Source organism: Puma concolor, chromosome E1 (genome assembly GCF_028749965.1).
Source record: "Puma concolor isolate L17-30 chromosome E1, mPumCon1.1.hap2, whole genome shotgun sequence".
In the NCBI taxonomy this organism is placed as follows: domain Eukaryota; kingdom Metazoa; phylum Chordata; class Mammalia; order Carnivora; family Felidae; genus Puma; species Puma concolor.
This window is the reverse complement of record NC_141680.1, coordinates 9276221-9299973: the sequence shown is the minus strand read 5'-3', so window position 1 is coordinate 9299973 and position 23753 is coordinate 9276221. Positions and strand designations below refer to the sequence as shown.

The 23753-nt window shown below is 50.5% G+C and overlaps 1 protein-coding gene across 1 annotated transcript in view; it reads left to right on the top strand.

Moving 5' to 3' along the window:
- Nucleotides 1–13383: 13383 nt before the first annotated feature.
- CDRT4 (CMT1A duplicated region transcript 4) overlaps nucleotides 13384–23753 on the top strand; it is a 31542-nt gene continuing 21172 nt past the window's right edge. The window contains exon 1 of the mRNA XM_025920333.2: nucleotides 13384–14575. Coding sequence (XP_025776118.2) covers nucleotides 14137–14575 — 439 coding nt within the window. The 5' untranslated portion in view covers nucleotides 13384–14136. The remainder of the gene's footprint in view (nucleotides 14576–23753) is intronic.

The following is a 23753-nucleotide window of genomic DNA, read 5'->3' as shown; positions in this document are numbered from 1 at the left end:
GTCTGCGTCCAGGCAGCAGACCTGTTCGAATGATTCAGAATTTCAGAGGGAGCTGCAGGTGTTGAATCTGTTATTTAAAACAATTTTCTAAGGTTTATTTATTTTTGAGAGAGAGAGAGAGAGAGAGACCCAGAATCCGAAGCGGGCTCCGGGCTCCGAGCCATCAGCACAGAGCCCGATGCGGGGCTCGAACTCACGCACCGCGAGATCGTGATCTGAGCCGAAGTCGGACGCTCAACCGACCGAGCCACCCAGGCGCCCCTCGAATCTGTCATTTTAGAATGCTGCTTTTTCAGAAAGCTCACCGACTCAGCTGTAAGTATTCACTCCGTCCGTGATCTCATTCAGGGAGGGAGCCTTTTGGATTTAAACACATTTGGCTGTTGAAGAATCCTGATTTCAAAATAGGGTGACTTCATGCTCGTCATTACAGCCCCCTTTAGAAAAAGCACAGTTCTCTTTGCACTGGGCCAGCCTGGTGAGAAGTTCCCTGAAGGAACAGAAAAACAGCCTTTAAGAGACATCTAGTGCTAGCTTCATAAAAGGACCATTGTAGTGGGTTGTTTTTTTTTTTTTACATGTCCATTTGTAATGAAATTTCCATGTGTCTGTTACAGAATGTCACAGCATCAGGCATTAGGTTTTCCAGTTTGGATGAAATTATTTATTACCCCCTTCCTGGGGTTCAGAGACCCACCCACCTCTGCAGATACCTTCCCATGCTTGGCATTTTGTACCCATTTCTCCTTTTTTGTGGGAGGGGTGGTGGGGAGCGGGGAGATTAGAACTCTGGTTTTCCCTGGGGGGAAAAATCCTCATCATACTTTCAGACCCTGGGGTAGTGGGTGGAGGCCAGCCCTACGCCCAAGATTTAAGTCACTGACACTGGCTTCTAGGTCTTTTGTTGGAATTCCTTAGAAAAGAAGCTCTCCTCCCGGAGGGCTTGACCCAGGAGAGTTGTAGGTCTGTCGTGTCTGAGAGTTACCATGTAGCGACAGCTTGCCTGGGAGTGGAGCCCAGACTGAAGAGAGCCCAGCTTAGAGAAATCGAGAAAAATCGAGTTCTGATGACCCGGCGTTTTCTGCTTTAGCTGGTGTCTATCCGTGTTAGTTTCCCGGACCTGTTGCAACAAAGTATCGCAAACCGGGTAGCTTAAAAGTCCGGTCATTTGGGATTCAGGCCCACCCCGTTGACCTCATTTTAACTTGATTACCTCTGTAAAAGACTCTGTTTGCAAACAAGGGTCACCCACGCAGGTGCTGGGGGTTAGGGGTTCCAACATTTTGTCTTTATTTGGGACGCAGTTCAGCCCAGAACACATCTCATGCGGTCTGAGATCTGTCCGTGCGTCATGTTTCAGTTCCGCGGAGCAAAGCCTGTATTTTGCGGGCGGCCATCCAAATAAAGGACAGGGATTTCCATTTCTTTTCATACAAGTTTTCTATGTCATCGGGAGGAAGGAGGCCAGAAACAAGACAACAAAACAGCAAACTGGATTTGAGGGAGAGAAGGCAGCATTGTATGTATCTTTTTGTTTGTTTTAATTTTATTTTATGTTTATGTTTGAGACAGGGAGTGACAGAGTGCCAGCAGGGGAGGGGCAGAGGGAGAGGGAGACACAGAGTCCGAAGCCGGCTCCAGGCTCCGAGTTGTCAGCACAGAGCCCGACAAGGGGCTCAAACTCACGAACTGTGAGATCAAGACCTGAGCCAAAGTCGGATGCTTAACCGACTGAGCCACCCAGGTGCCCCTGTATGTATCTTGATAAACATAAATATCCATATACACACATGTAAACACACATATATGTGTACTTATATGAATTCTATATAATTCTATCTTATCTATCTATCATTGATCATCGATCAATCAATCAATCATCCATCTGTCTTCTCTATGCTTATGGTACAGAATGTTTCAGGGTGCAAATGCTTTCTTTCTCATGTGTTAATCCCAGGATAAAAACAACATCTAACCTGACTACTATTCGTCCCCTCAAAAAGGAGATTCTTCTTATTTCCCTGAATGCCTTTTGGGGGGACCAATAGCATTCTCCCCCTGAGAAAGTCTCCCCCTGAGGCCACAGGTCACCCCGCCCAGCAGCCGGAGGTCTGTCAGAAAGGCGCAGAAGCTGGAGTTGGGGGCTACCCCAGCCCGGGGCGGCTGATGTCGCAGATCGGGTCTCCTCTGCGGCAGGTGCACCAGGGGCTGAACCGACGCCCGATGTCGACATTTCTCTCTCAGGCTGGTTTCTTAGCAAGTCCACGACACCATCGCAAGAAGCTCTTTCGTGTCAGGCGCTCTTCTAGGTGCTGAGGACCCGGAAGTAAGCAAGAGAAACAGAGACTTGGATGTCACGGAGCTTACGTTCCGGTGGGGTTAGTGGAGTCTTTGTGTCATTCTAGGGAAGTGGGTCCAATACCATGAGCCCCCCGGCCCCGTCTTAGGGAGAATGCAACATAGAGAAAGGTCTTCCTTCCTTCCTTCCTTCCTTCCTTCCTTCCTTCCTTCCTTCTTTTCTCTTCCTTCCTTGCTTTTCTTTTTTTCTTTCTTTCTTCTTTCTTTCTTTCTTCCTTCCTTCCTTCCTTCCTTTCCTTTTCTTCTTTCCTTTTCTTTCTTTCTTCCTTTCCTTTTCTTCCTTTCTTTCATTTTCTTTCTTTCTTTCTTTCTCTTCTTTCTTTCTTTCTTTCTTTCTTTCTTTTCCTTCTTTAATTTTTTCTTTCTTTCTTCCTTCCTTTTTTTCTTTCTTTCTCTTCCTTCCTTTCTTCTTTCTTTCTTTCTCTTCTCTATGTTTATTTTTGAGAGAGAGAGAGAGAGAGAGAATGAGCAGGGGAGTGGCAGAGAGAGAGGGAGACACAGAATCTAAAGCAGGCTCCAGGCTCTGAGCTGCCAGCACAGAGCCCAATACATGTCTTGAACCCACAAGCCATGAGATCATGACCTGAGCCGAAGTCGGATGCTTACCCAACTGAGCCACCCAGGCACCCTGACAAAGGTCTTGTTTTCATGTTACCCGTGGGGACTGTGCCCATGTGCCTGGCATCTCTCACCAGGCTTCCTTGGGATATATGTCACCTAGACCCTCTTCCAAAGGGACACAAAGTCCAGTAACGAGTCTGATTTTTAGTTGTCATTTTTGGCTGCTGCGGTTCCCATACTGTCGATGGCTTAACATATCTCCAGTCCTTTGGCACCTCGAACCAGCAAATACCGTGAGAGTCTCTATCCTTTTATGTATGGTAGCTTTTAGCTACCACTGTGAAAAAAAAATTTTTTTTTTTTCAACGTTTATTTATTTTTGGGACAGAGAGAGACAGAGCATGAACGGGGGAGGGGCAGAGAGAGAGGGAGACACAGAATCGGAAACAGGCTCCAGGCTCTGAGCCATCAGCCCAGAGCCCGACGCGGGGCTCGAACTCACGGACCGCGAGATCGTGACCTGGCTGAAGTCGGACGCTTAACCGACTGCGCCACCCAGGCGCCCCGAAAAAAAATTTTTTAATCATTAAATGTACCACATCAGATGCATCAAACACAGGGTGTTTTGAATTTTTTTTCTTTTTTGTTGAAAAGTCCTTCAAGCTTTCAGGAAAGTGGAAGTGATCTTTGCTCTGTCCCAGGAAATGAGACTTTAGAGTGGCTTCTCACCGAGGGTTGAACAAATCTATGGACGGCCAGGGAAACTTGACCGCTCTCTCTGGGATGGGGGAACCACGTAAGGCGGGGAAAGACTGTGGCCCCACGGGACACCTTGCTTTGAGTCTCAGTCTGACTGCTTCACAGCTGTGAACAATCTGGGGTCAGGTCCACTGGACTCAGCTTCCTCATCCAAGGACTTTGAAAAAAATATCCATTTCGTGGGCTTGTTTAGAAGTCACTCAGGAGGACTCTGGGGTCTCGAGTGGGTACCAGCGGCGGGGGGGGGGCGGTCTGAGAACCATTGTCGGGCGAAAACCCAACTGAAATTGATTCACATGATCAGCGCTATGTTGGGGAGTTGGTTAAACCAATCAGAATTTAGGGACTCTAAGTCTGGCTCTGCCCCTCTCCAGCTGTGTGTCTGAGCGAATTGCTCACCCTCTCTGTTGAGTTAGCGTCTGTAAAATGTTTAGATCGGGGGCCTGGCACATAATACACTTTCAGTACATGTAGTTAGTATTATTATTATTTTTTAAGTTTTATGTTTATTTGTTCTGAGAGAGACATAGAGAGCCAGTGGCGGAGGGGCAGAGAGAGAGGGAGACAGAATCCCAAGCAGGCTCTACACTGACAGCGCAGAGCCCAATGCAGGGCTCGAACTCACGGACCGTGAGCTGAAATCGAGTCAGACGCTTAACCGGCTGAGCCACCCAGCCACCCCCAATTTTAGCTATTATTATCAATCCCCCCCATTTGGAAGTAGCTGATAACCCCAAGAGTGGCTTTCAGCTGGGGATCATACTGGAATCATGATATTTAATTTCTAGTATTTATTTATTTGAAACTTCAAATTGCATGAAGGATCTCCATTTTCAATTTCGAAAAGAAGTATGGGATTAAAAAAAACGGTTGTCCTGCTACATAGTAAGATTGGGCTTGCCTAGTACTGTGTGCATTACTTAGCTCTTGCTTTGTATGGTGGTGAGTCTATTCTGTGTCAAATGTTTTATTTTGCACGTAGATGGAACTATTCTCTGTGCCAAGCCTGGCTAATCCACTTATAAAGAAGAAGCTGATAGCAAAACTCGTACATTGGCATGGTCCTTGGACAGTTAATGAACATTTCCAAATCTATTCTTTAATTTAATGCTCCAAGTATCCTTGCAAAGTGAAGAGAACACGTGCTATTATGGTCTCTGTTTTGTTTTATTTTTAAAATTTTTTTTAATTTAACATTTATTCATTTTTGAAAGACAGAGAGAGACAGGGCACGATGGGGGAGGGGCAGAGAGAGAGGGAGACACAGAATCCGAAGCGGGCTCCAGGCTCCGAGCTGTCAGCACAGAGCCTGATGCGGGGCTTGAACCCATGGACCGCAAGATCATGACCTGAGCCGAAGTCGGCAACTCAGCCGACTGAGCCACCCAGGCGCCCCACGATCTGTGTTTTATCATGAAGAAATTGTGCCCTTTGAGAAGGAAAGGGTCTTTCCTAAGGCTCCTAGGTTAGCAAAAAAAGCAGAATGCAATCCCTTCCCCACTGTGCCACAAGGTGCCTGGAACAGGAATACTTTCCGCCTGGGGTTTATAGGTGATCAGTGGCCAGGAGAGCAACATGCTGGGAAGAGACCACAGCTATGTTGGGTCAGTAGGCAGAGACATGACTTATGGGATTATTATAGGCACACGGCATCCTGTCATCTAGGGCTGGAAAGGAAATGGAAATGGTATCACCTTTGTCTCATAGAAAAACCACCAACTCCTGGCACTGGTCCCTCTTAAAGGAATTTGGCAACAAAGTAGCACGTTATCAGCGGTTATTTCCTGAATACTCTCTATGTGGGACTTGGATGTGTGCGCAGGGTCTGTTGTAGGTCAAGAGGGCCACAGGCCGCTTGAGGGTTCCTAGTTTTGTCAAACGCAGAAATGACAAGTTTCCAAACGTGCTGTGAAACACACTCTTAGTATATGAACCAGAAATTGCGTTCCTGGGTATTTATCCAAGTGAACGCGTGCCTCCGTCCGTACAAAAAGCTGCACACACGTGTTTATAGCGGCTTTATTTATAATCGCCCATACTTGGAAGCAGCCAGTGTTGTTCTTTAGTAGATGAAGAGTTAAAGAAACTGCGGTACCTCCAGACAACGGAATGTTATTAGCATTCAACAGAAATGAGCTATTGGAGCACCCCGGTGGCTCAGTTGGTTGAACGTCCTGCCTGACGCTTGATTTTTGACTCAGGTCGTGATCCCAGGGTGGTGGGATTGAGCCCCCAGTCAGGCTCCACACTGAGCGTGAAGCCTGCTTAAGACTCTCTCCCTCTGTCTCTCTGTCCCTCTCCCCTGCTCCTGCTCTCTCTTTCTAAAATAAAAATAAATAAATTAAAAAAAAAGAGAGAGAGAGATGAGCTATCAAGCCATGACAAGCCATGGAGGGACCATAAATGCGTATCAGTTACGAGTGACAGCATCTGAAAATGCTGCCTACGCTGTGATCCCAACTATGTGATATGGAAAAAGCGAAACTATGGAGACAATTAAAAAAAAGAAATCCACGGTTGACAGGGGATGGGGAAGGCAGATAAAGATGTGGAGCCCAGTGTGTTTTTCAGGCGGTGAAAATATTCTGTGTAATATCACAACGACGGACGTATGTCACGCATTTGTCCGAGCCCAGAGAACACACACCACCAGGAGCGAACCCTAAGATAAGCTCCGGGCTCCGGGTGATTCTGAGGTGCCCGTGTAGGTCTGCCAAGCGTTAATAGGTTGTACCAGCCTGCTGGGGGATGTTGATCACGGAGGAGGTGATGCATCTGTAGGGGCAGGCGGTACATGGGACATCTCGGGGCCACCCTCTCAGTTTTGCTTAGACTAGACATCACGGCAAGAAAAAGTCTTTGAAAACCAGTAATGCTCTTCAGTATACTAAGAGGGCCGTGCAATATACTTGAGCTCTTTGCATTCGTTCTGGGATTTCTAAAAAGTAGTCATTCAATCGTGCACAGCGGGAGGTGTGGCCGACCCTGTGCCAGCCCTTCCTGCCTTGGATACAGTGGTAACTAAAACACAGCCGCTACCCTCTGGAAGCCGCTGACCCACTGGAGCAAATAAATGAGAAGGGCCGCCAATGTCCCAGTGGGGTAGGTATGAACGGCCTGCTAGGGGAGGTCCGAAAGGAGTGGGGAGCTTTGCCTGGGGGGATCAGAGGAAGCCTCCCAGAGGCGAAGCTGGCACTGAAGGATGGGTAGAGCTTTGTAAAGTAGAGGCGAGAACATTCCGGATGCGGGCAGCAGCGTGAATGTTCCTGATGTAGCCAAGAACGGTGAGCGTCCTGGAGCGTCCCCCTGACACTCAGAGGGAAATCCTATCATATGTATCCATTTTAAATGGTTTTAATTTCCGTGGGGCAAGATTTTGCCTACGTGCCTCCGACTCCTTACGAGACAGTTGAGTCCTTCCTTCCGCTCGGTTCTGGGGACTGACGAACAGTAGACGGCCCCAGTTGATGGGTCGGTGAGGGTCCCCAGCGGACGCCAGCTGGACACAGGGTCCCTTCCTCTCAGTGCTTCAGGGCTCTTGGTTCAGAGAATCTCTATTTTCTCCTGTCTCGCTTCCTGTTCCCTCTGCTGGCACCCTGGGTAGCTCCAGACTTTCTTCTGGGACCGAGAACTTGTGTGAAGAGCTGCCAATGAAAAATGGAATTAGGCGAGTGGGTCTCTTGCAAAATAGATCACGTAAAGTGTTCCAAAGATAAAAGAAATTCCTATGGGTTGACTATTCTGGATAACTGTGTTACAACATTGCTTCTTCACTTCAAAGCTGAACGGTGGCCGGGTGAGATATGCCTGATGCTCCAGCTGGATGACGCGATCCAAAGGGGGGAGTTTTGAGGTACATCTTAAGAGAAGTAACAGGCACCCCGAATGATTGGGGGCACCGGAACTGGTGACAAAGTGCCAGGGGAGCTGGCGGAGGAAGAACTGTGTCTAGATAACTTGGTGTTTACTATTACCGTCTTTGCTGTTTGACATTTTCTTATTTTATTTTATTTTATTTTTTTTTTCAACGTTTATTTATTTTTGGGACAGAGAGAGACAGAGCATGAACGGGGGAGGGGCAGAGAGAGAGGGAGACACAGAATCGGAAACAGGCTCCAGGCTCCGAGCCATCAGCCCAGAGCCTGACGCGGGGCTCGAACTCACGGACCGCGAGATCGTGACCTGGCTGAAGTCGGACGCTTAACTGACTGCGCCACCCAGGCGCCCCATTTTATTTGATTTTTGAGAGAGACAGAGAGAGAGAGAGAGAGATGGTGCATGAGTGGGGGAGGGGCAGAGAGACAGGGAGACACAGAATCCGAAGCGGGCTCCAGGCTCTGAGCCGTCAGCACAGAGCCCGACGCGGGGCTCGAACCCACGAACCGTGAGATCATGACCTGAGCAGAAGTCGGACGCCCAAGCAACTGAGCCACCCAGGGGCCCCAGAAGAGCATGTGATTCTTGATCTTGGGGTCATGAGTTCAAGCCCCACGTGGCGTGTAGAGATGACTTAAAGAAAACAGTTTTATTGAGATATAACTCACATTCCGTGTAAGTCACCAACTTAAATCGTACCATTCAGTGGTTTTTCATATATTAATAGAATTGTGAAAACATCCCCACAGTCAACTTTTAGGGCACTGTCATCATCCCAGTGAGAAACCCCATAGACATTGGCTGCTCCTTTCCAGATTGTTCCATCCCTCACTCCCCCCCCCCCATCCTTGGAAACTACCACTCTGCTTTCTGTCTCTGGGGATTTGCCTATTCTGACATTTCAGATAAATAGGATTGTACAATATGGTGTCTTTCAAAGACTATATTTTCTTTTTTTTTTTTTTTTTAAATTTTTTTTTTTTCAACGTTTATTTATTTTTGGGACAGAGAGAGACAGAGCATGAACGGGGGAGGAGCAGAGAGAGAGGGAGACACAGAATCGGAAACAGGCTCCAGGCTCCGAGCCATCAGCCCAGAGCCTGATGCGGGGCTTGAACTCACGGACCGCGAGATCGTGACCTGGCTGAAGTCGGACGCTTAACCGACTGCGCCACCCAGGCGCCCCCAATATGGTGTCTTTCATGACTGAGTATTTCCGCTTAGCCTAATGTTTTCGAGCTTTAACCGGATAGTGTTTTTCTTTTTAAAAAAATTTTTAAAATGTTTATTTATTTATTAAAAAAATTTTTTTAATGTTTATTTTTGGGAGACAGAGACAGAGCGTGAGCAGGGGAGGGGCGAGAGAGAGGGAGACACAGAACCGGAAGCAGGCTCCAGGCTCCGAGCTGTCAGCACAGAGCCCGATGTGGGGCTTGAACGCACAGACTGTGGGATCATGACCTGAGCCGAAGTCGACCCTTCACCGACGGAGCCACCCAGGCGCCCCCAAATTCAACACTTGCGAGCAGGCAGTCACCCTCCTTCATGAATTAGGCTCATTTGTTTGGGACATTTATGTTCCCAGCCTGCTCCTTGTGGCCCTTGAGTTCTGTGCCCCGCTGTGGAAGATGGCCTTTGACCTGGAATTTGAAGTCTGGATCTGAATTAGCCAGACAGGAGGCAAAAGGGGGCAGGATGAGGGGGTGAGGATTTATTTACTTACTCCCAGACAGTCCCACAACATGGATTAGTGTCACATACTTCCTTTTAAGAGTTAGTTTTTTGGGGCACCTGGGTGTCTCAGACGGTTAATCGTCCGACTTTGGCTCAGGTCATGATCTCACGGTCCGTGAGTTCGAGCCCCGCGTCAGGCTCTGTGCTGACAGCTCGGAGCCTGGAGCCCGCTTCGGATTCTGTGTCTCCCTCTCTCTCTGCCCCTCGCCCCCTCTCAAAAATAAATAAACATTAAAAAAAATTTTTTTTTCAATTAAAAAAAAAAAAAAGAATTCGTTTTCCCACAACAAAGAAGTCATGCAGGCACGTGGCAAAGCGAATCTGCAGAACCCAAAGCAAGGCTCCCATCTTGGTCTGTGGTCTTCCTCTCTCTCCTTGGCTACCGTCGGAATTTTGGAATTCCGCAGCCCTCCAGAAGCCGGTCACCTGTGCGGATTCAAACATTTACACGCGCGTGGATCCCCTCTCCTCCTTTTGGCTTTTCTTTGGAAGGGGCCACGCTCTGAAAACACTTTTATTATTTTTTTTATTTTTTATTAAAAAAAAATTTTTTTTCAACGTTTATTTATTTTTGGGACAGAGACAGACAGAGCATGAATGGGGGAGGGGCAGAGAGAGAGGGAGACACAGAATCGGAAACAGGCTCCAGGCTCCGAGCCATCAGCCCAGAGCCCGACGCGGGGCTCGAACTCACGGACCGCGAGATCGTGACCTGGCTGAAGTCGGACGCTTAACCGACTGCGCCACCCAGGCGCCCCTGAAAACACTTTTAAAATAAAAAGTGAGGGAAAACCCACAAAAAATGAAAACACAGCCCAGAACCCTGTGGTTTTGTTTTGGTTTTCACTTTTATTACGGAAGTTTTTGCAGAGTACAAATGAACAGAGACGCAAACACAATGAACCCTCGCATACCTCCCATCTGCGCCTACAGTGAACTCCCCTTTGCCCATTTTTTTTTCATTCATAACCTGTTTTCTTTGATTTTGCTCGTTTTCCCTTGGGGTTGGAGTATGTTAAAGACCTTGTCGTTTTTGCGTAAATATGTGTTGTGATCGTTGTGTATAGAGGTTTGCCTCGTTCGTGTAAACAGAGATGTAAAATGTCCATTACGTGGATATTCTATATATTAAAAAAAATTTTTTTTAGGTTATTTACTTATTTTGAGAGAGAGGGCAAATTTGAGCAGGGAGGGGGAGAGGGAGGGGGAGAGAGAGAATCCTAAGTAGGCTGCGCATTGTCAGCGTGGAGCCTGATGTGGGGCTGGAACTCACTAACCGTGAGGTCGTGACCTGGGCTGAAATCAAGCGTCTGACGCTTAACGGACTGAGCCACCCAGGCGCCCCTGCGTATCCCGTATTTTAATCCACCCCCCTTCCTCCTCTTATATCAGCATTGAGTTCGTTTCCAGACTCTTGACATTATAAACAATGTCACCAGATGTCATCAGTTTCAGGCCATGATGTCATCATTTGACCTTCCCCATTCTCCTGCCTGGGAAGTAGCATTGAGTGGCAGAGTTAATATTCCCCACCACTAGCCGGAGGGTCAGTGGTTCAGTGGAGAAGACATTTGAGTTACATTTTGCCTCCCCACTCCCTGGGTAGGAGTTTTATCAGTTAGGATTAGGTTCAACTGTGAGTGGCAGAAAATCACAAGCAGTGGCTGAAGCCAGATAGAGGTTCATTATAGAAGTTCGTTTCTATCTCACGTGGAAACCTTTACGTACTGGCTCCAGGGTGGGAGTGACCCTCCACGGTGTCAAGAACTCGAGCTCTTTTTACCTTGTTCTGCTGTGAGTGGTTTCCATTCCCAAAGTGGCTGCCCTAGCTCCAGCTATCGTGCCTGTATTCCAGGCAGCGAGAAAGGAAAGAAAAGGAAAAAGCACACTTCTCCTTTAGGCGCCTTTCCTGAAAGTTGCACATATCACTTCCACTTACGTTTCACGGGCCAGAACTTAGTCGCCACGGCCATCTGGTTGCAAGGGTGGTGAGAAAGGCAATCTTTATTTGGGGTGAACGTGACCTCGGCTACAAATCAGATGTAGGCATTGCACTGCTAGTGTGTGAACAAGGTGTGGTGGGGGCTGCCAACGATGCCTGAAGGGAGATCAGGAAAGGCTTCCTAGAGGAGGTGATACAGGAATTTGCCTAAGACAGGCGAGGTTTGCTTTTTATGAGATGAAACAGAATAAGCTGGGCATTAACGGGAAATTCGATTTAAAAACTTGAAGTTGTTCCCAAACCTTTCTCATTTTCTAAGAAATTCTGTATTGAGTCCATGGCAAGAGTTAACTACCCCAACTGAGGAATTATTTGTTGAGTGGATGAGTGAATGAGTGAGGAGAGAGGGTTGTGAATGACTCCCAGCGCTGTGACCCTGGGGGGTTCCTGGGGCAGACCTTCTTTTCTGAAGGTAGCCACGATCACCCCTCTCACCTCACGGGCCCTTCCGCAATTTGTCCTTGTGGCTCCTCCGGAAGGTGGGATCTATCGCACAACCCCTGGGAATCTGGGCAAACGCTGTGGCTCCTTTGGCCCACAGAGCCGGGCACACGTGAAGCTGCGTTAATTCTAGAAGAAGCCCTTAACTGGCCTTGTGGTTTCCACCTCCTGCTTCTTGTGACGACCCGGCTGGTGAGGAGCCCGAGTCACATGGAGAGGCCTGGAGGAGGGGACCCCACGGAGAGAGAGACAGAGAGACAGAGAGAGAGAGAGAGAGAGGAAGGGAGAGACTAGGGCGGGTCAAGATGCCAGGCAAGTAATAAAGAAGTCAGTTATCTTGGAAATGGACCTTCCAGTCCCGCTGCCCTGGCTGATGCCACGTGGGTTGGAGAACTGTCCAGCTGAGTCCTCCTTGGATTCCAGACCCACCGGTGCTCACGTGAAATAAATGTGCTTTGCAGCAGAGCAACGGATCTCTGGAAACCTGCCTTGAGAGGCTAGGCTATGGAGCATGCTGGGCTGTCCCTGGCAGAGCCCCACACGGAGGGCCAGTGGAGGACATCTGGGGTGCGCTGACGGGGTGACCTAAGCCAGCCGTGGGTGTAAGTCTCCTGTGGCCTCCGTCAGCCATCAGCCATTCTGCATGGAGAGAGAGAGGGCTCCTTAGAGGCACTATCTCATGTTTTTAGACGCACCCAGAACTAGCCTGTCAGGTAAACAGCAAGGGAGCTCTCGAACACATCTAGGCTCCTGTCAAAAGGACTCAGGAACCAGCTTGAAAAGGTCCACACTGGCCAGAGAAGAGACAATGTGAGCCTTCGTAAGGACAAGAGCCGGGATGGGCCTCGCCCCTCCTGGGAACTCCTCTCCCCGCCATGACACGGGCCTGCCTTGACTGCCCATGAGCCGAAGCCCCGCTCGGACCCTTCCTTTGTCTCTGTCGTTCTCCAAAAGGCTTGCTCTGTCTTCTCGACCCTCCCTTCTCTCCAGACACCAGATCTGCACGTCTTTCCCACCCCGTGACTCCCACGGCAGTGGGGCCATGGCCCCAGCCTCTCCTCGGCCATCGTGGAGGCCACGCCAAGCAAGGCTGGAGTGCGTTGGGCCTGGCAGTTCGGAGGGGCCGTAGGGCGTGCATGAGCAAGGAAGGAAATGAGGTCTAGGCCCGTTCCGTCCCGTCTCCTGGTGAGTCTGGGGGAAGACGGCGGGCGTCTTTGCGTGCAAAGGCCAGGAGCAGGGATGGGTTTGGAGTGTGGAGGATGGCTCGTTGACCCCCCCCACGGTCTCGCAAGAACCCCCAAAGGAGAAGCCTTTAAAGCTCTTGGCAGCTTGAAGGGGTTGCGTTGCTGGTGGGCCCAGTGCCGCGGGTGACCTGGACCGGAGCCCGGGTGGGAGCCAGATCTATTTTACTCCACAGGACCTGCCTGGCCTTTGTCGGCTGTAGGGAGGTGCATTTCCCCCTCCCCTGTGGGCAGCAAGTTCCCCACGAGTCAGCAGGAAGTGCCTCTGGGCTCACCCACCGGCTTCTATTGGCTTGTGAGATGGACGAGCCAAGTGAGGGTGCAAGGCCTCTGTGCCTCCCTGGGGCCCACCAGCCTGGAGACGCCCGCGGGTGTCCCTCAGTGTACCAGCCTGGTCACTGGCCCTCCTTGTCACCTCCCGACATCCAGGTGCTGAGCGTGGGCTCCTTCCCTTCATTCAGTGGAGAATAAATTAAGGCACCTGGGGTCGAGGCTTAAGGCTCTCGGTCCCCTGTGCCGTACCCCGTGCCGGGCACCATCCTCAAGTTTTCACGTGCTAACCGGCCCAACGTCCGAACTCTGTTGCACGGACCCAACAGGTACGTTCTACTGTTTTACTCCCCGCTTCACAAATGCAGAAACCGGGGCGCAGAGAGGTCAGGCGAGCGACCCAAGGACGCACGGTTCCTCGGTAAGATAGCCAAGTCCCGCCTGGCTCCCAGAAGCCGTCCCAGGTTGACACCCGCAATGACCGTGCCTTGTGTCCCAGCCGGCTCTGAATCTCCCCATCCTCTTGGGACCTCGGAGGATCTTTCAGATTTGGGGTCACGGGTGAGGCTAGAAGGTGCACACCCAGCCCGCTGCAAACGTGGTCGGGTCGTCGGAGTGGCGGAAGAGGGGCCGATTCCAAGCAGCTGCTTGGTGACAACAGTTCTCTCCTCCTGTTCCTCCAGAGAGCATTTTGTTTCACAACAATGCTGTAAGGGGCTGGCCGGAGAGGGCTCCCCACCCGCGTCAGGTACTGATCAGAAACTCCGGGCTGGGACCAATAATGCGCTGTGTCTTCATAAGCTCTAGATGATTGTTGGCAGTAAGGAAGCTGACCGTTGGTCTCATCCGTCCCTGCACCTGGCCAGGTGTGGCACAGAGTAAGTGCGCGTTACAATGAGTGAGATCAATAGCTCGTCTGCTGCTCTGCCATCAGAGGCCTCAAATGAGATCGTGGACATAGACTGCCTGATTGAAGCCTCAGCACACAGTAGGCCCTCACTAAGGGGGGCAGGAAGGATTGTCCCGGCACCAAGGTTGGAGGGCTGCGCGCTGGGAGCCGGTGGGGCTCGCCGAGGAGGGAGAGAACCAGGACGGAAGATTCAAGGTTGGGGGGCATGGCGACTGCTGATGTCACAATGCCCCCATTTGCCTGGATGTGTCGGGCTCCTGGACCCCTCCGAGGCTGGCAGAGGGGATGGCCGGCAGCAGCGAGAAGATCACCGCGGAAGTGGAATCCAGGACCAGGGGGACATTTGCGGACCAGAAATAAGCACGGGGCAGAAGAACCACCAAGATACTGGCGGAGGCATGGGGAATCACCGAGACCTGTCAGGTACTGGTCCGGGTGGACCGGCAGGTGTCCCTGATGGGGAGAGTGCAGGGTCCCAGTGAGAGTGCACACACCCAGCTACCAGGAGGGCACGTCCTTCACAGGAGCCCCCCCGTTTGTTTGCGGGTTCCCGGGGCATCAGGCGGTCGTTTCCTGGAGTGGCCTCAATTCTGGTCCCACGGCCTCCCGGGGACTCTGTCCAACGTACTGATGTCCCAGCCCCACCGCTCAGACCCTGATTCACTTTGCAGAGGGCTCGGGCACGGATACATTTAAAAAAAATGGTCAGGTGATTCTACTGTGCTTTCAGGGCAACAATTCTACTTAAACAAGAAAACAACACACACACACACACACACACACCCCTACACGATCCAGCTATGTTTTCTAATGAGCAGCGGGGGTCGCGTGTCGTGTCCCCCCAGAGATGCTCAGACTCTGGACAGCTCAGCTCCAAGCTCAGCTCCAAGAGAAAGTTAAGCTAGGACTGGTAAAGTCATGAAATTCACTATCAGGAATCTATAGGAATCGGGGCGCCTCCGGGGTGGCTCAGCCGGTTGAGCGTCCGACTTCGGCTCAGGTCACGATCGCGTGGTTCTCGAGTTTGTCCCGAGTCGGGCTCTGTGCTGACGGCTCGGAGCCTGGAGCCTGCCTTCGGATTCTGTGTCTCCCTCGCCCTCTGCCCCTCCCCTGCTCACGCTCCGTCTCTCTGTCTCTCACAAATAACTGTTAAAAAAAAATTAAAAAAATAAAAACAAAAGCAACACTCAGTAAACCTTATGATCGGTGAAGGCAGAGCGGTGTAGACGGGGTAGCAAGGAGAAAAGGCACCTTCTGCTGGGCCTAGCACCCAGGCAACCATCCCATCGTGGTGTTGCTGGAGACCACAGCCCCAGAGGCCCCTCCGTGCCGGCCTCTCTGGTTCTACGCTTGATCCGGCTACACTGCGTCCGTCTGAGAAAAGCCGAAAGGCAAGAATATGAGAAGCCAGAGTTCTTGGGTTCAAATTCAGACCCTGCCGCTTGTCTGGGGGAGAGCTGCTGACTGTGTTCAGACAGCTGGTCCCTGCATGCTTGGGTCCCGGGGTCACAGCCTCCAGACCCCCTGGCGGGCACTTTTCTCCCTCTGTTTTAGCGGACGTTACTGCAGGGATGCCTCCCCCGTGCTTGACGCCTGGACTTGTGCAGGGCACAACGGTGGTTTCCTCCCCAGCTGAGCAATGTTCAGGCCCCGCAAAGCCCCGGTCTGCTCTGGGTGTGACAATTGTAGAAGGCTTGCTTTGGTCCCCAGGCTGAGCAGTGGACGGCCCTGGGCTTCCCTCCTCGCTCCCTCTGGTCAAAGCGAGAGCCCCTTGGTGCCATATTGGAATCGGTCAGTGCGTGTCTGTGTCTCCATGTACGTATGTCTGGGTGTCTGTGTGTCTGAATGTTTATGTGTGGGCACGTGCCTGTCTCTGTGTGCGTGGCCTGCCCACCCACGCCTCCCGGAGTCCCCGATCGCTGTGCCTTCTGCTTACGTGTCACCCCACGGGCTCCTTCCTGCCCAGAGGTGGTCATGGAGCTGTGAGGACAGACGCCAGGCTGCGGAAACTTGGGGGGAGGGGGTGAGGAAGAGGGCAACAGTTAGTACAGGCCACTCCCCGGGGAACTGTGGCCGAGAAAAGGAGCAAAACAGAAGTCAGGGAAGCTCGGGGTCAAGGGAAGAATTTGTTAGAGACGGGGAGATGTGGGTTGTTTGGACACAGAAGGGGAGGAGCAGAGGAGAAGGGCAGTTGGGAAATGCTGGCGGGGAGGCAGGCAGTGGGGCTGGATCGGAGAGGCTGAGGAGGGTGGGGCCGGTCCCAGGACTTGTTTCCCAGCCCCGAGGCCATGCGTACCCCCAGCCTCTAGTGCTGTCACCGCCCCCAGAAGGAGCGCTCACCTGCAAAGGGGCGGACGGAGGCCAGCTTTGCCAAGGCAGCAAGCAAGGTGGCTGTAGTGCTCGCGACCTCCCGCGGGTCCATACCCTCAGTTCAGCCCTGCCAAGTCCAGCCAAGTTCACACCTGGGCTGGGAGCCCGTCTCAGTCTTTGACGGGCTCAGGATCCTCGAGGACACAGATGTGTCAGCATCTGACACCTGAAGGCTTGCCTGGCTCCTGGGTCTGAACCTCTGCCTAGGCCCAGCCCCAGCTCCGTAGCCATCCAGTCTCCCTCTCTGTGCCCATCCCCCTCCTTCACCGGCCCCATGCTCACCTCTATGGTCATCCCCATGCTCACCTCCGTGCTCATCTCCGTGCTTGTCCCCAGGCTCGTCCCCAGGCTCATCCCCAGGCTCATCACCATGCTTATCCCCAGGCTCATCTCCAGACTCATCCCCAGGCTCACCCCCATGCTCACCTCTGTGCTCATCCCCATGCTTGTCCCCATGCTTGTCCCCAGGCTCACCTCTGTGTTCATCCTCAGGCTCATCCTCAGACTCACCTCTGTGCTCATCCCCAAGCTTGTCCCCAGGCTCATCCCCAGGCTCGTCCCCATGCTCACCTCTGTGTTCATCCTCAGGCTCATCCCCAGGCTCACCTCTGTGCTCATCCCCATGCTTGTCCCCAGGATCATCCCCAGGCTCATCCCCAGGGTCATCCCCACCTCCATCTCCAACTCTGTGCCCATCTGCATTCTTAACCCCAACCCCACGCTCATTCTCAACATCTTCCTGTCTATACAATTCCCACTTTGCCAGAGGACAAAAGAGGTCAGTAACAAGCCCAAAGTTGTACCGCTGGCTAGCCAGATCCAGCACTCAAACCTGACACCACTGGACACCAATGGTCAGGCTCTGAACTCCCACGCCACACTCCGGCATGGCACCGGTCCCCGGGTCCCCGGCCTCTGGCCCTTGTATGACCTCTGACCGGATTGCCCGCTTGACCTCCTGACATCACTTTGCCGGCTCCTGACTTGGTCCCGATCGGTTCAAACTTCAGCCAGCCTGTGCGTCTCAGCTCAGTGGTACCAGCTACTGGCCCCTGGCCGGACCCTTAGCCCTGTTGCCTCCCCAGGACCTCATGGGGCTTCCCCACTCCAAGGTTTCCCCAGGCCACCACAACTCTGATGACAGGACGGACAGGCAGGTCGGAAGACAGGCTCAGAGGAGGGTGTCACAGAAGAGGTATTTTGGGTTGGAACGGGTCCGTTCACGTTCACAGCCTCCAGTAAATGGCATGGTGGGTTCTCCACTGCAGAGAGAGAAGATGGGGAGGAGAACCCACGGCTCCACAGAGGGTGGGGCTTGTGGAACGTGCCAGGGCATCAGCGAGGAAAGGATGATTTTGTTCCGGTTTCAGATGCTTGCTTTTGGCCGGAGGGAGACAGGGGCCAATTGGCTAATTATAGCCTGAAAGTCACTGGTTGATGGCCAGATCTCTTTTGATAGGTGCGGCCACCGGCACTCTGTTCTGCTAATTTCACTGCTATTTCACTCACCTTCCCAAAGACCCAACCCTCCCCCACCCATGGCCGCTGGTTTTTCCAATACACTTGATTGTCTGTATCTTCTTCTGCTTCACCCCTCCGTCTGAGTCTCCTCACCGAGGCTAAAGAGAATCATTCACGCAGGCGCACACCCCACCCCCCCACTCACGTCCACCCCACCCCCCCTTTTGGCAGCTTTTGTTCCATTTCTGCCCGCCCCACCCCCACTCCCTTCCCCCCCCCATCCTTAGATCTTAATTTTTTTTCCTTATCCTTTATTATTATTATTATTTTTGAGAGACAGAAAGTGCAAGTCGGGGAAGGGCAGAGAGAATGTCAAGCAGGCTCCACACTGTCAGTGCGAGTCTGACACGGGGCCCGAACCCACAAACCGTGAGATCATGACCCGAGTCAAAGTCAGACGCTTAACCGACTGAGCCACCCAGGCGCCCCTGATATTGTCTTTTGTGACGAGCCTCTTCAAGTCTCTATTAATTTTCTATTTTTAAAAAGATTTTATTATTATTTTTTAATCTTTATTTATTTTTGAGGGAGAGAGCGAGAGAGAGAGAGAGAGAGAGCATGAGTGGGGGAGAGGCAGAGAAAGAGGGAGACACAGGATCTGAAGCAGGCTCCAGGCTCTGAGCTGTCAGCACAGAGCCTGACTTGGGGCTCAAACCCACAAACTGTGAGATCATGACCAGAGCCAAAGTGGGACGCTTAGCCAACTGAGTCATTCAGACACCCCAATTTTCTTTCTTTCTTTCTTTCTTTCTTTCTTTCTTTCTTTCTTTCTTTCTTTCATCTTTCTTTCTTTCTCCTTACTTCCTTCCTTCCTTCCTTCCTTCATTTCTTCTTTCTTTCTTTCTTTCTTTCTTTCTTTCTTTCTCCTTCCTTCCTTCATCTTTCTTTCTTTCTTTCTTTCTTTCTTTCTTTCTTTCTTTCTTTCTTTCTCCTTCCTTCCTTCCTTCATCTTTCTTTCTTTCTTTCTTTCTTTGTCTTTTTCTTATTGATTGTAGGGTTTAAAAATTTTTAAAAATACATTCTAGGGCACCTGGGTGCCTCAGTCGGTTCAGTGCCTGAGTCTCTTCTGAACTCAGGTCTTCATCTCAGGGTCATGAGTTCAGCCCCACATTGGGCTCTGTGCTAAGCATGGAGACTACTGAAATTTAAAAAAAAAAAAAAAATTTAAATGCATTCTGTATACACACTCTTTTTGATTATATGGAGTACCACAGTCCATTTGGACGGACGCTTGTCTTTTCATACTCTCAGTGGTATCTTCCAGTGAACAGAAATTTAACTTGAGGGGCGCCTGGATGGTTTAGTCAGTTAAGCATCTGACTCTTGATCTCTGCTTCGGTTGTGATCTCACTGTTTTTTGAGATCGAGCCTGGCGTTGGGCTCTGTGCTGACAGAGGGGAGCCTGCTTAAGATTCTCTCTCTTCCTCTCTGCCCCTCCCCTGCTTGCTCTCTCTCTCTCTCAAAATACATAAACATTTAAAAAAAAAGTTTAACAGTAGAAATCTTTTTCTACTCTGAGGGCATGGAGATATTTTCCTCTGTTATCTTCTAGAAGCCTTATTGTTTTATTCGTAACATTTAGAGGTACGACTCATCTGGACTTGATATTTTGGGTATTATGAGAAGGTAATTATTTTTCCATGTGGATCAAGTGATCTAGCACCATTTAATGAAAATACCGTCCTTCACCCACTGCTCTGCGGAGCCATAAAGTGGATCTTTCCTGAGCTTTGTACTTTTTTTTTTAATGTTTATTTCTGAGAGAGAGAGAGAGAGAGAGAGAGGCAGAGCATGAGCAGAGGAGGGGCAGAGAGAGGGAGACACAGAATCTATAGCAGGCTCCAGGCTCCGAGCTGTCAGCACAGAGCCTGACGCGGGGCTTGGACTCACGGACCGCGAGATCATGACCTGAGCCCAAGTCGGACGCCCAACCGACTGAGCCAACCAGGCGCAACCCCCCCCCCCCAAACTTTGATATCTTTGAAATAATTGTACAAAGTATCTTTTTAGACATTTTATGCTTATGGCTGATGTTTAGAAATGCAAATGATTTTGATATGCTGTGTTTACATCCAGCAACCTTGTAGGTTTCTTCGGGTTTCTACCTATGTAATCGGGTATGCTAGTTGAAAACTCTGGTTTTAGAATCTGATTTTGTTTTGAATTCTTTTTTTTTTTTAACTAATCAATTTACGTAAAGTAGGCTCCATGCTCTCAATGTGGGACTTGAACTCACGACCGTGAGATCAAGAGTTGCTCGCTCTACCAACTGAGCCAGCCAGCCACCCCCTTGGTTTTCAATTCTAACCTCATCATTTACTAAACGTAGGACTTTGAGAACATTGCTTCATTTTTCTGAGTCTTGTTTCTTTTTCTACAGAGTGGTGATGTTCTCTCATAGGTTTATAGTGGAATAACGAAACAAAGCACACATCGTCTTGAGCCAGTGCTCACACACACTGGCACAATCCATTTGTGATTTGTTAATACATTCCTCGCCCTTGATTTCCCCTTTCCCGTTTAACTCCATAGCTCTCCAAATTCTGGCTTTTACCCTGTCGTTTGACAGAATTGCCCTCAAAGGTGTGTTCCTAGCGTCTACTTTCGTGGACTGCCCTATTTCAAATGCTGGTTTCAAGTCCCACCTGTTCCCCTGGCTGACTACTAATTCGGGATTTCCCACAACCCCTTCATCCGGTTCGACGCTTTGCCAGAACGACTCCTAGAACTCAGGAGAGTGCTTTACTAGGTTTACCAGTTTATTTTAAAGGATACAAGTCAGGAACCGCCGCGTGAAAGAGATGGAGGTGGTTTCCATGTGTTTTCCAGGCACATCACCTTTCCAGCATGTTGATGTGATGTGTTCACAAACCTGGAAGTCGCCTGAACCCCATCACTTAGGAATTTTTATAGAGATTTCGTTAGGTAGCCATGATTGATTAGATCATTGGCCATTGGTGATTGAACTCAATTGCCAGCCCCTCTCCCTTTCACGGAGGTTGGGGGTGGGGCTGAAAGTTCGAACCCTCTACTTACCTGGTTGGTTTTTCTGGCCACCAAGCCGCCATCTTGAAGCTATCTAGGCTCCCCTACGTGCCATCTCATGAGTATACAAGAGGCAATAAATTCCAAAGGCTTCAGGAGCTTTGTGCCAGGAACGAGGGACAGAGATCATTTTTTTAAAAAAATTATACTACAGTCTTCTCGGCAGATACCTTCCCTGGGCTTCTCGAGACTACTTCCCCACTTTTCCTTCCTCTTGTCTGGGATCTCTGCCCAGTCTCCAAGTGGGCTTTTCTTTCCTCCCGTGCCTTAAGTCCTGATTTCTTTCCATGGTTCAGTTCTCGTCCCTTTTCTCAACTTAACTTTTGACCTCATCTTTTATCAAATTTGTCTATCTGTAACCATGGCCGTTTTTGTTGGATACCAGGTTCATATGGACAGTGGTTCACTGGGCATGACTACCTGGATTTTCTATAATGCCCCGAATGAAACGAAGCAGGTTTCCCCAAGCCTGCTCTCCCTCTCTATTAATTCCGTCCATCCCCTAACTCAGGGACCTGAGCATCATCTAGACCCATCTCACTCCTTCATCCCTACCCGTTAGCTGTGGCCATGTTCTGTCCCTCATGTTTGTTTTCACTGCCATTGACTTGGTTCACGTTCCCACAATTTTTCCCCCCAGTTGGCAACACCAGCTTCACCTGGAAACTTATTAGATTTGCACATTCTCGGGCTCCAGCCAAGATCTATTGAGCCAGAGACTCTGGTGCTGGTACCTGACAGTCTGTGTCTTACTGGGCTTTCTAGGTGATTCTGGTACCAGGGAAGTAGACCACTGGTCTTGCCCAGCTCTCTACGTGGCAGGTCTGGCCCCAGAATGACTACTGACTGAAATGAAGTCAGTGCTGCCCCTGGCTGTTATCCTGACCTTCCCAGGCTGGGTGAGAAATCACTCCTGTCTCATGACACCTTGTGTCTCCTTTGGTTGTGACCCACCTCGTCCTGTAGTGGAACTGCAGGTGGTGGCCCCAGAAAGGTAGGGATTCAGCCATATTCACCGTTCTCAGTAAGCGTCCATACAGTTTTGGGTCCTGAGATCTATGTGGAAAAAGACAGACGAATGCCTTTGTCTCATGGAACCGAAATTCTAAGAGGGCAAGCAGAAAAGAAATGGTAAACAAATTTAAGATAATTTCAGATGGTGGTAAGTGCTGTAATGAAAATGAAATAAGATAATGTGATGGAAGGGGGCTGAGGGCTAGTTTAGATAGAAAGCTAAGGAATGCCTTTCTCGGAAGGCGCCATTGAGCTAAGATCTAAACGATCAGAAGCCAGCTATGGGAAAATGTGGTAGGGAAAACCATCGTAGGTGGAGGGATAGCTGGAATTTGGTGAGTTTGAGGGCAGAGAGAAGAGCGATGTGATTGGAGGGGGAGAGAGGGAGAGAGAGAGAGAGAGGCAGAGGCAAACTCCTAACTCCATGGTCAGAGTCTGTTGGGGTTTCACTCCAAGGGCTGTGTGGAAACCCTCGGGGAGGGATGTGAGTACTGGTGTGTGTTTTGGGAAGACCACTCAGGCTGCTGTGTGTATAATATAAATCGTATGGAGACAGGAATAGAAGCAGGGAGGCCAGTTTGGAGGCCACGTGAGTATCCTAGTGGATACAGAAGCAACCCTGGGAACGTGTGTTTAATCACGTGGATCCTGGTGCCCACATCCAAATCCTGGGCCCTCCACAAAAGGGGTGGCTTTGGGCAAGTAACCGAACCTCTCTGTGTCTCAATTTTACCCTCTGGAAGAGGGGATAAAAGCAGCACTTAACTCATAGGTTTGTGGGGAAGGCTCAATGAGTTAATATAGAAAAGCATGGACAGAGCTCTGTGAGTTATGATCATTATTACTGGTGGTTGTTCTCATTATAGCATGGAGGGAAAACAATGGGTTCAGGGTATTTCTACTGGCCGAGTTGACATGACTTGAGGATGAACTGGATCTTAAGGATGAAGGGGAGAAACGACTCCCTGGGTTTTGGCAAAAGGTTTAACACAATGGGGAGGGGCAGGTCTTGTTGTGTGTGCGTGTGTGTGTGTGTTGAACAGGGTTCTGAGGCACCCCTAAAAACATCCAAGAATAGATGCTCGGCAGGAGGTTGGATGCATGAGTCTGGAGTCTAGGGGAGAGCTCAGGGAAGCCTGGAGACACACGTGTACGAGTCATGGCGGAGTGATGGTGTCCCCACGGGAGAGCGTGCAGACGGGGAAGAGAAGGACACCCAGGACAGAGCGCTGGGCTCTCTCCTAATACAGGCAGAGCAGAGAGGCAGTGTCTGGCAAGGAGCCGGAAAGAGCAGGCAGTGAGGTGGCGACACCGGAAGAGAGAAGGGGACGTCCCAAGAGTGGCCGGTGGGATCCATGGCTACCAAGAAGTCACACGAGCTCAGTCCTAAATACACAGTAGATAGCTGAGTTTGCCAACGTGGAAGCGATTTGCTGAACGGATGAGTAAAACTGAACTTTTTTTTTTTTAATGTAAAAGTCAGCTCAATTGGGGGGCGCCTGCGTGGCTCAGTCGGTTGAGCATCGAACTTCCGGTCATGACCTCACGGCTCGCGAGTTTGAGTCCCACCTCGGGCTGTCTGCTGGCATCGGGGAGCCCGCTTTGGAAACTCCGTCTTCCTCGCTGTGTGCCCGTTCCCTGCTCACTCTCT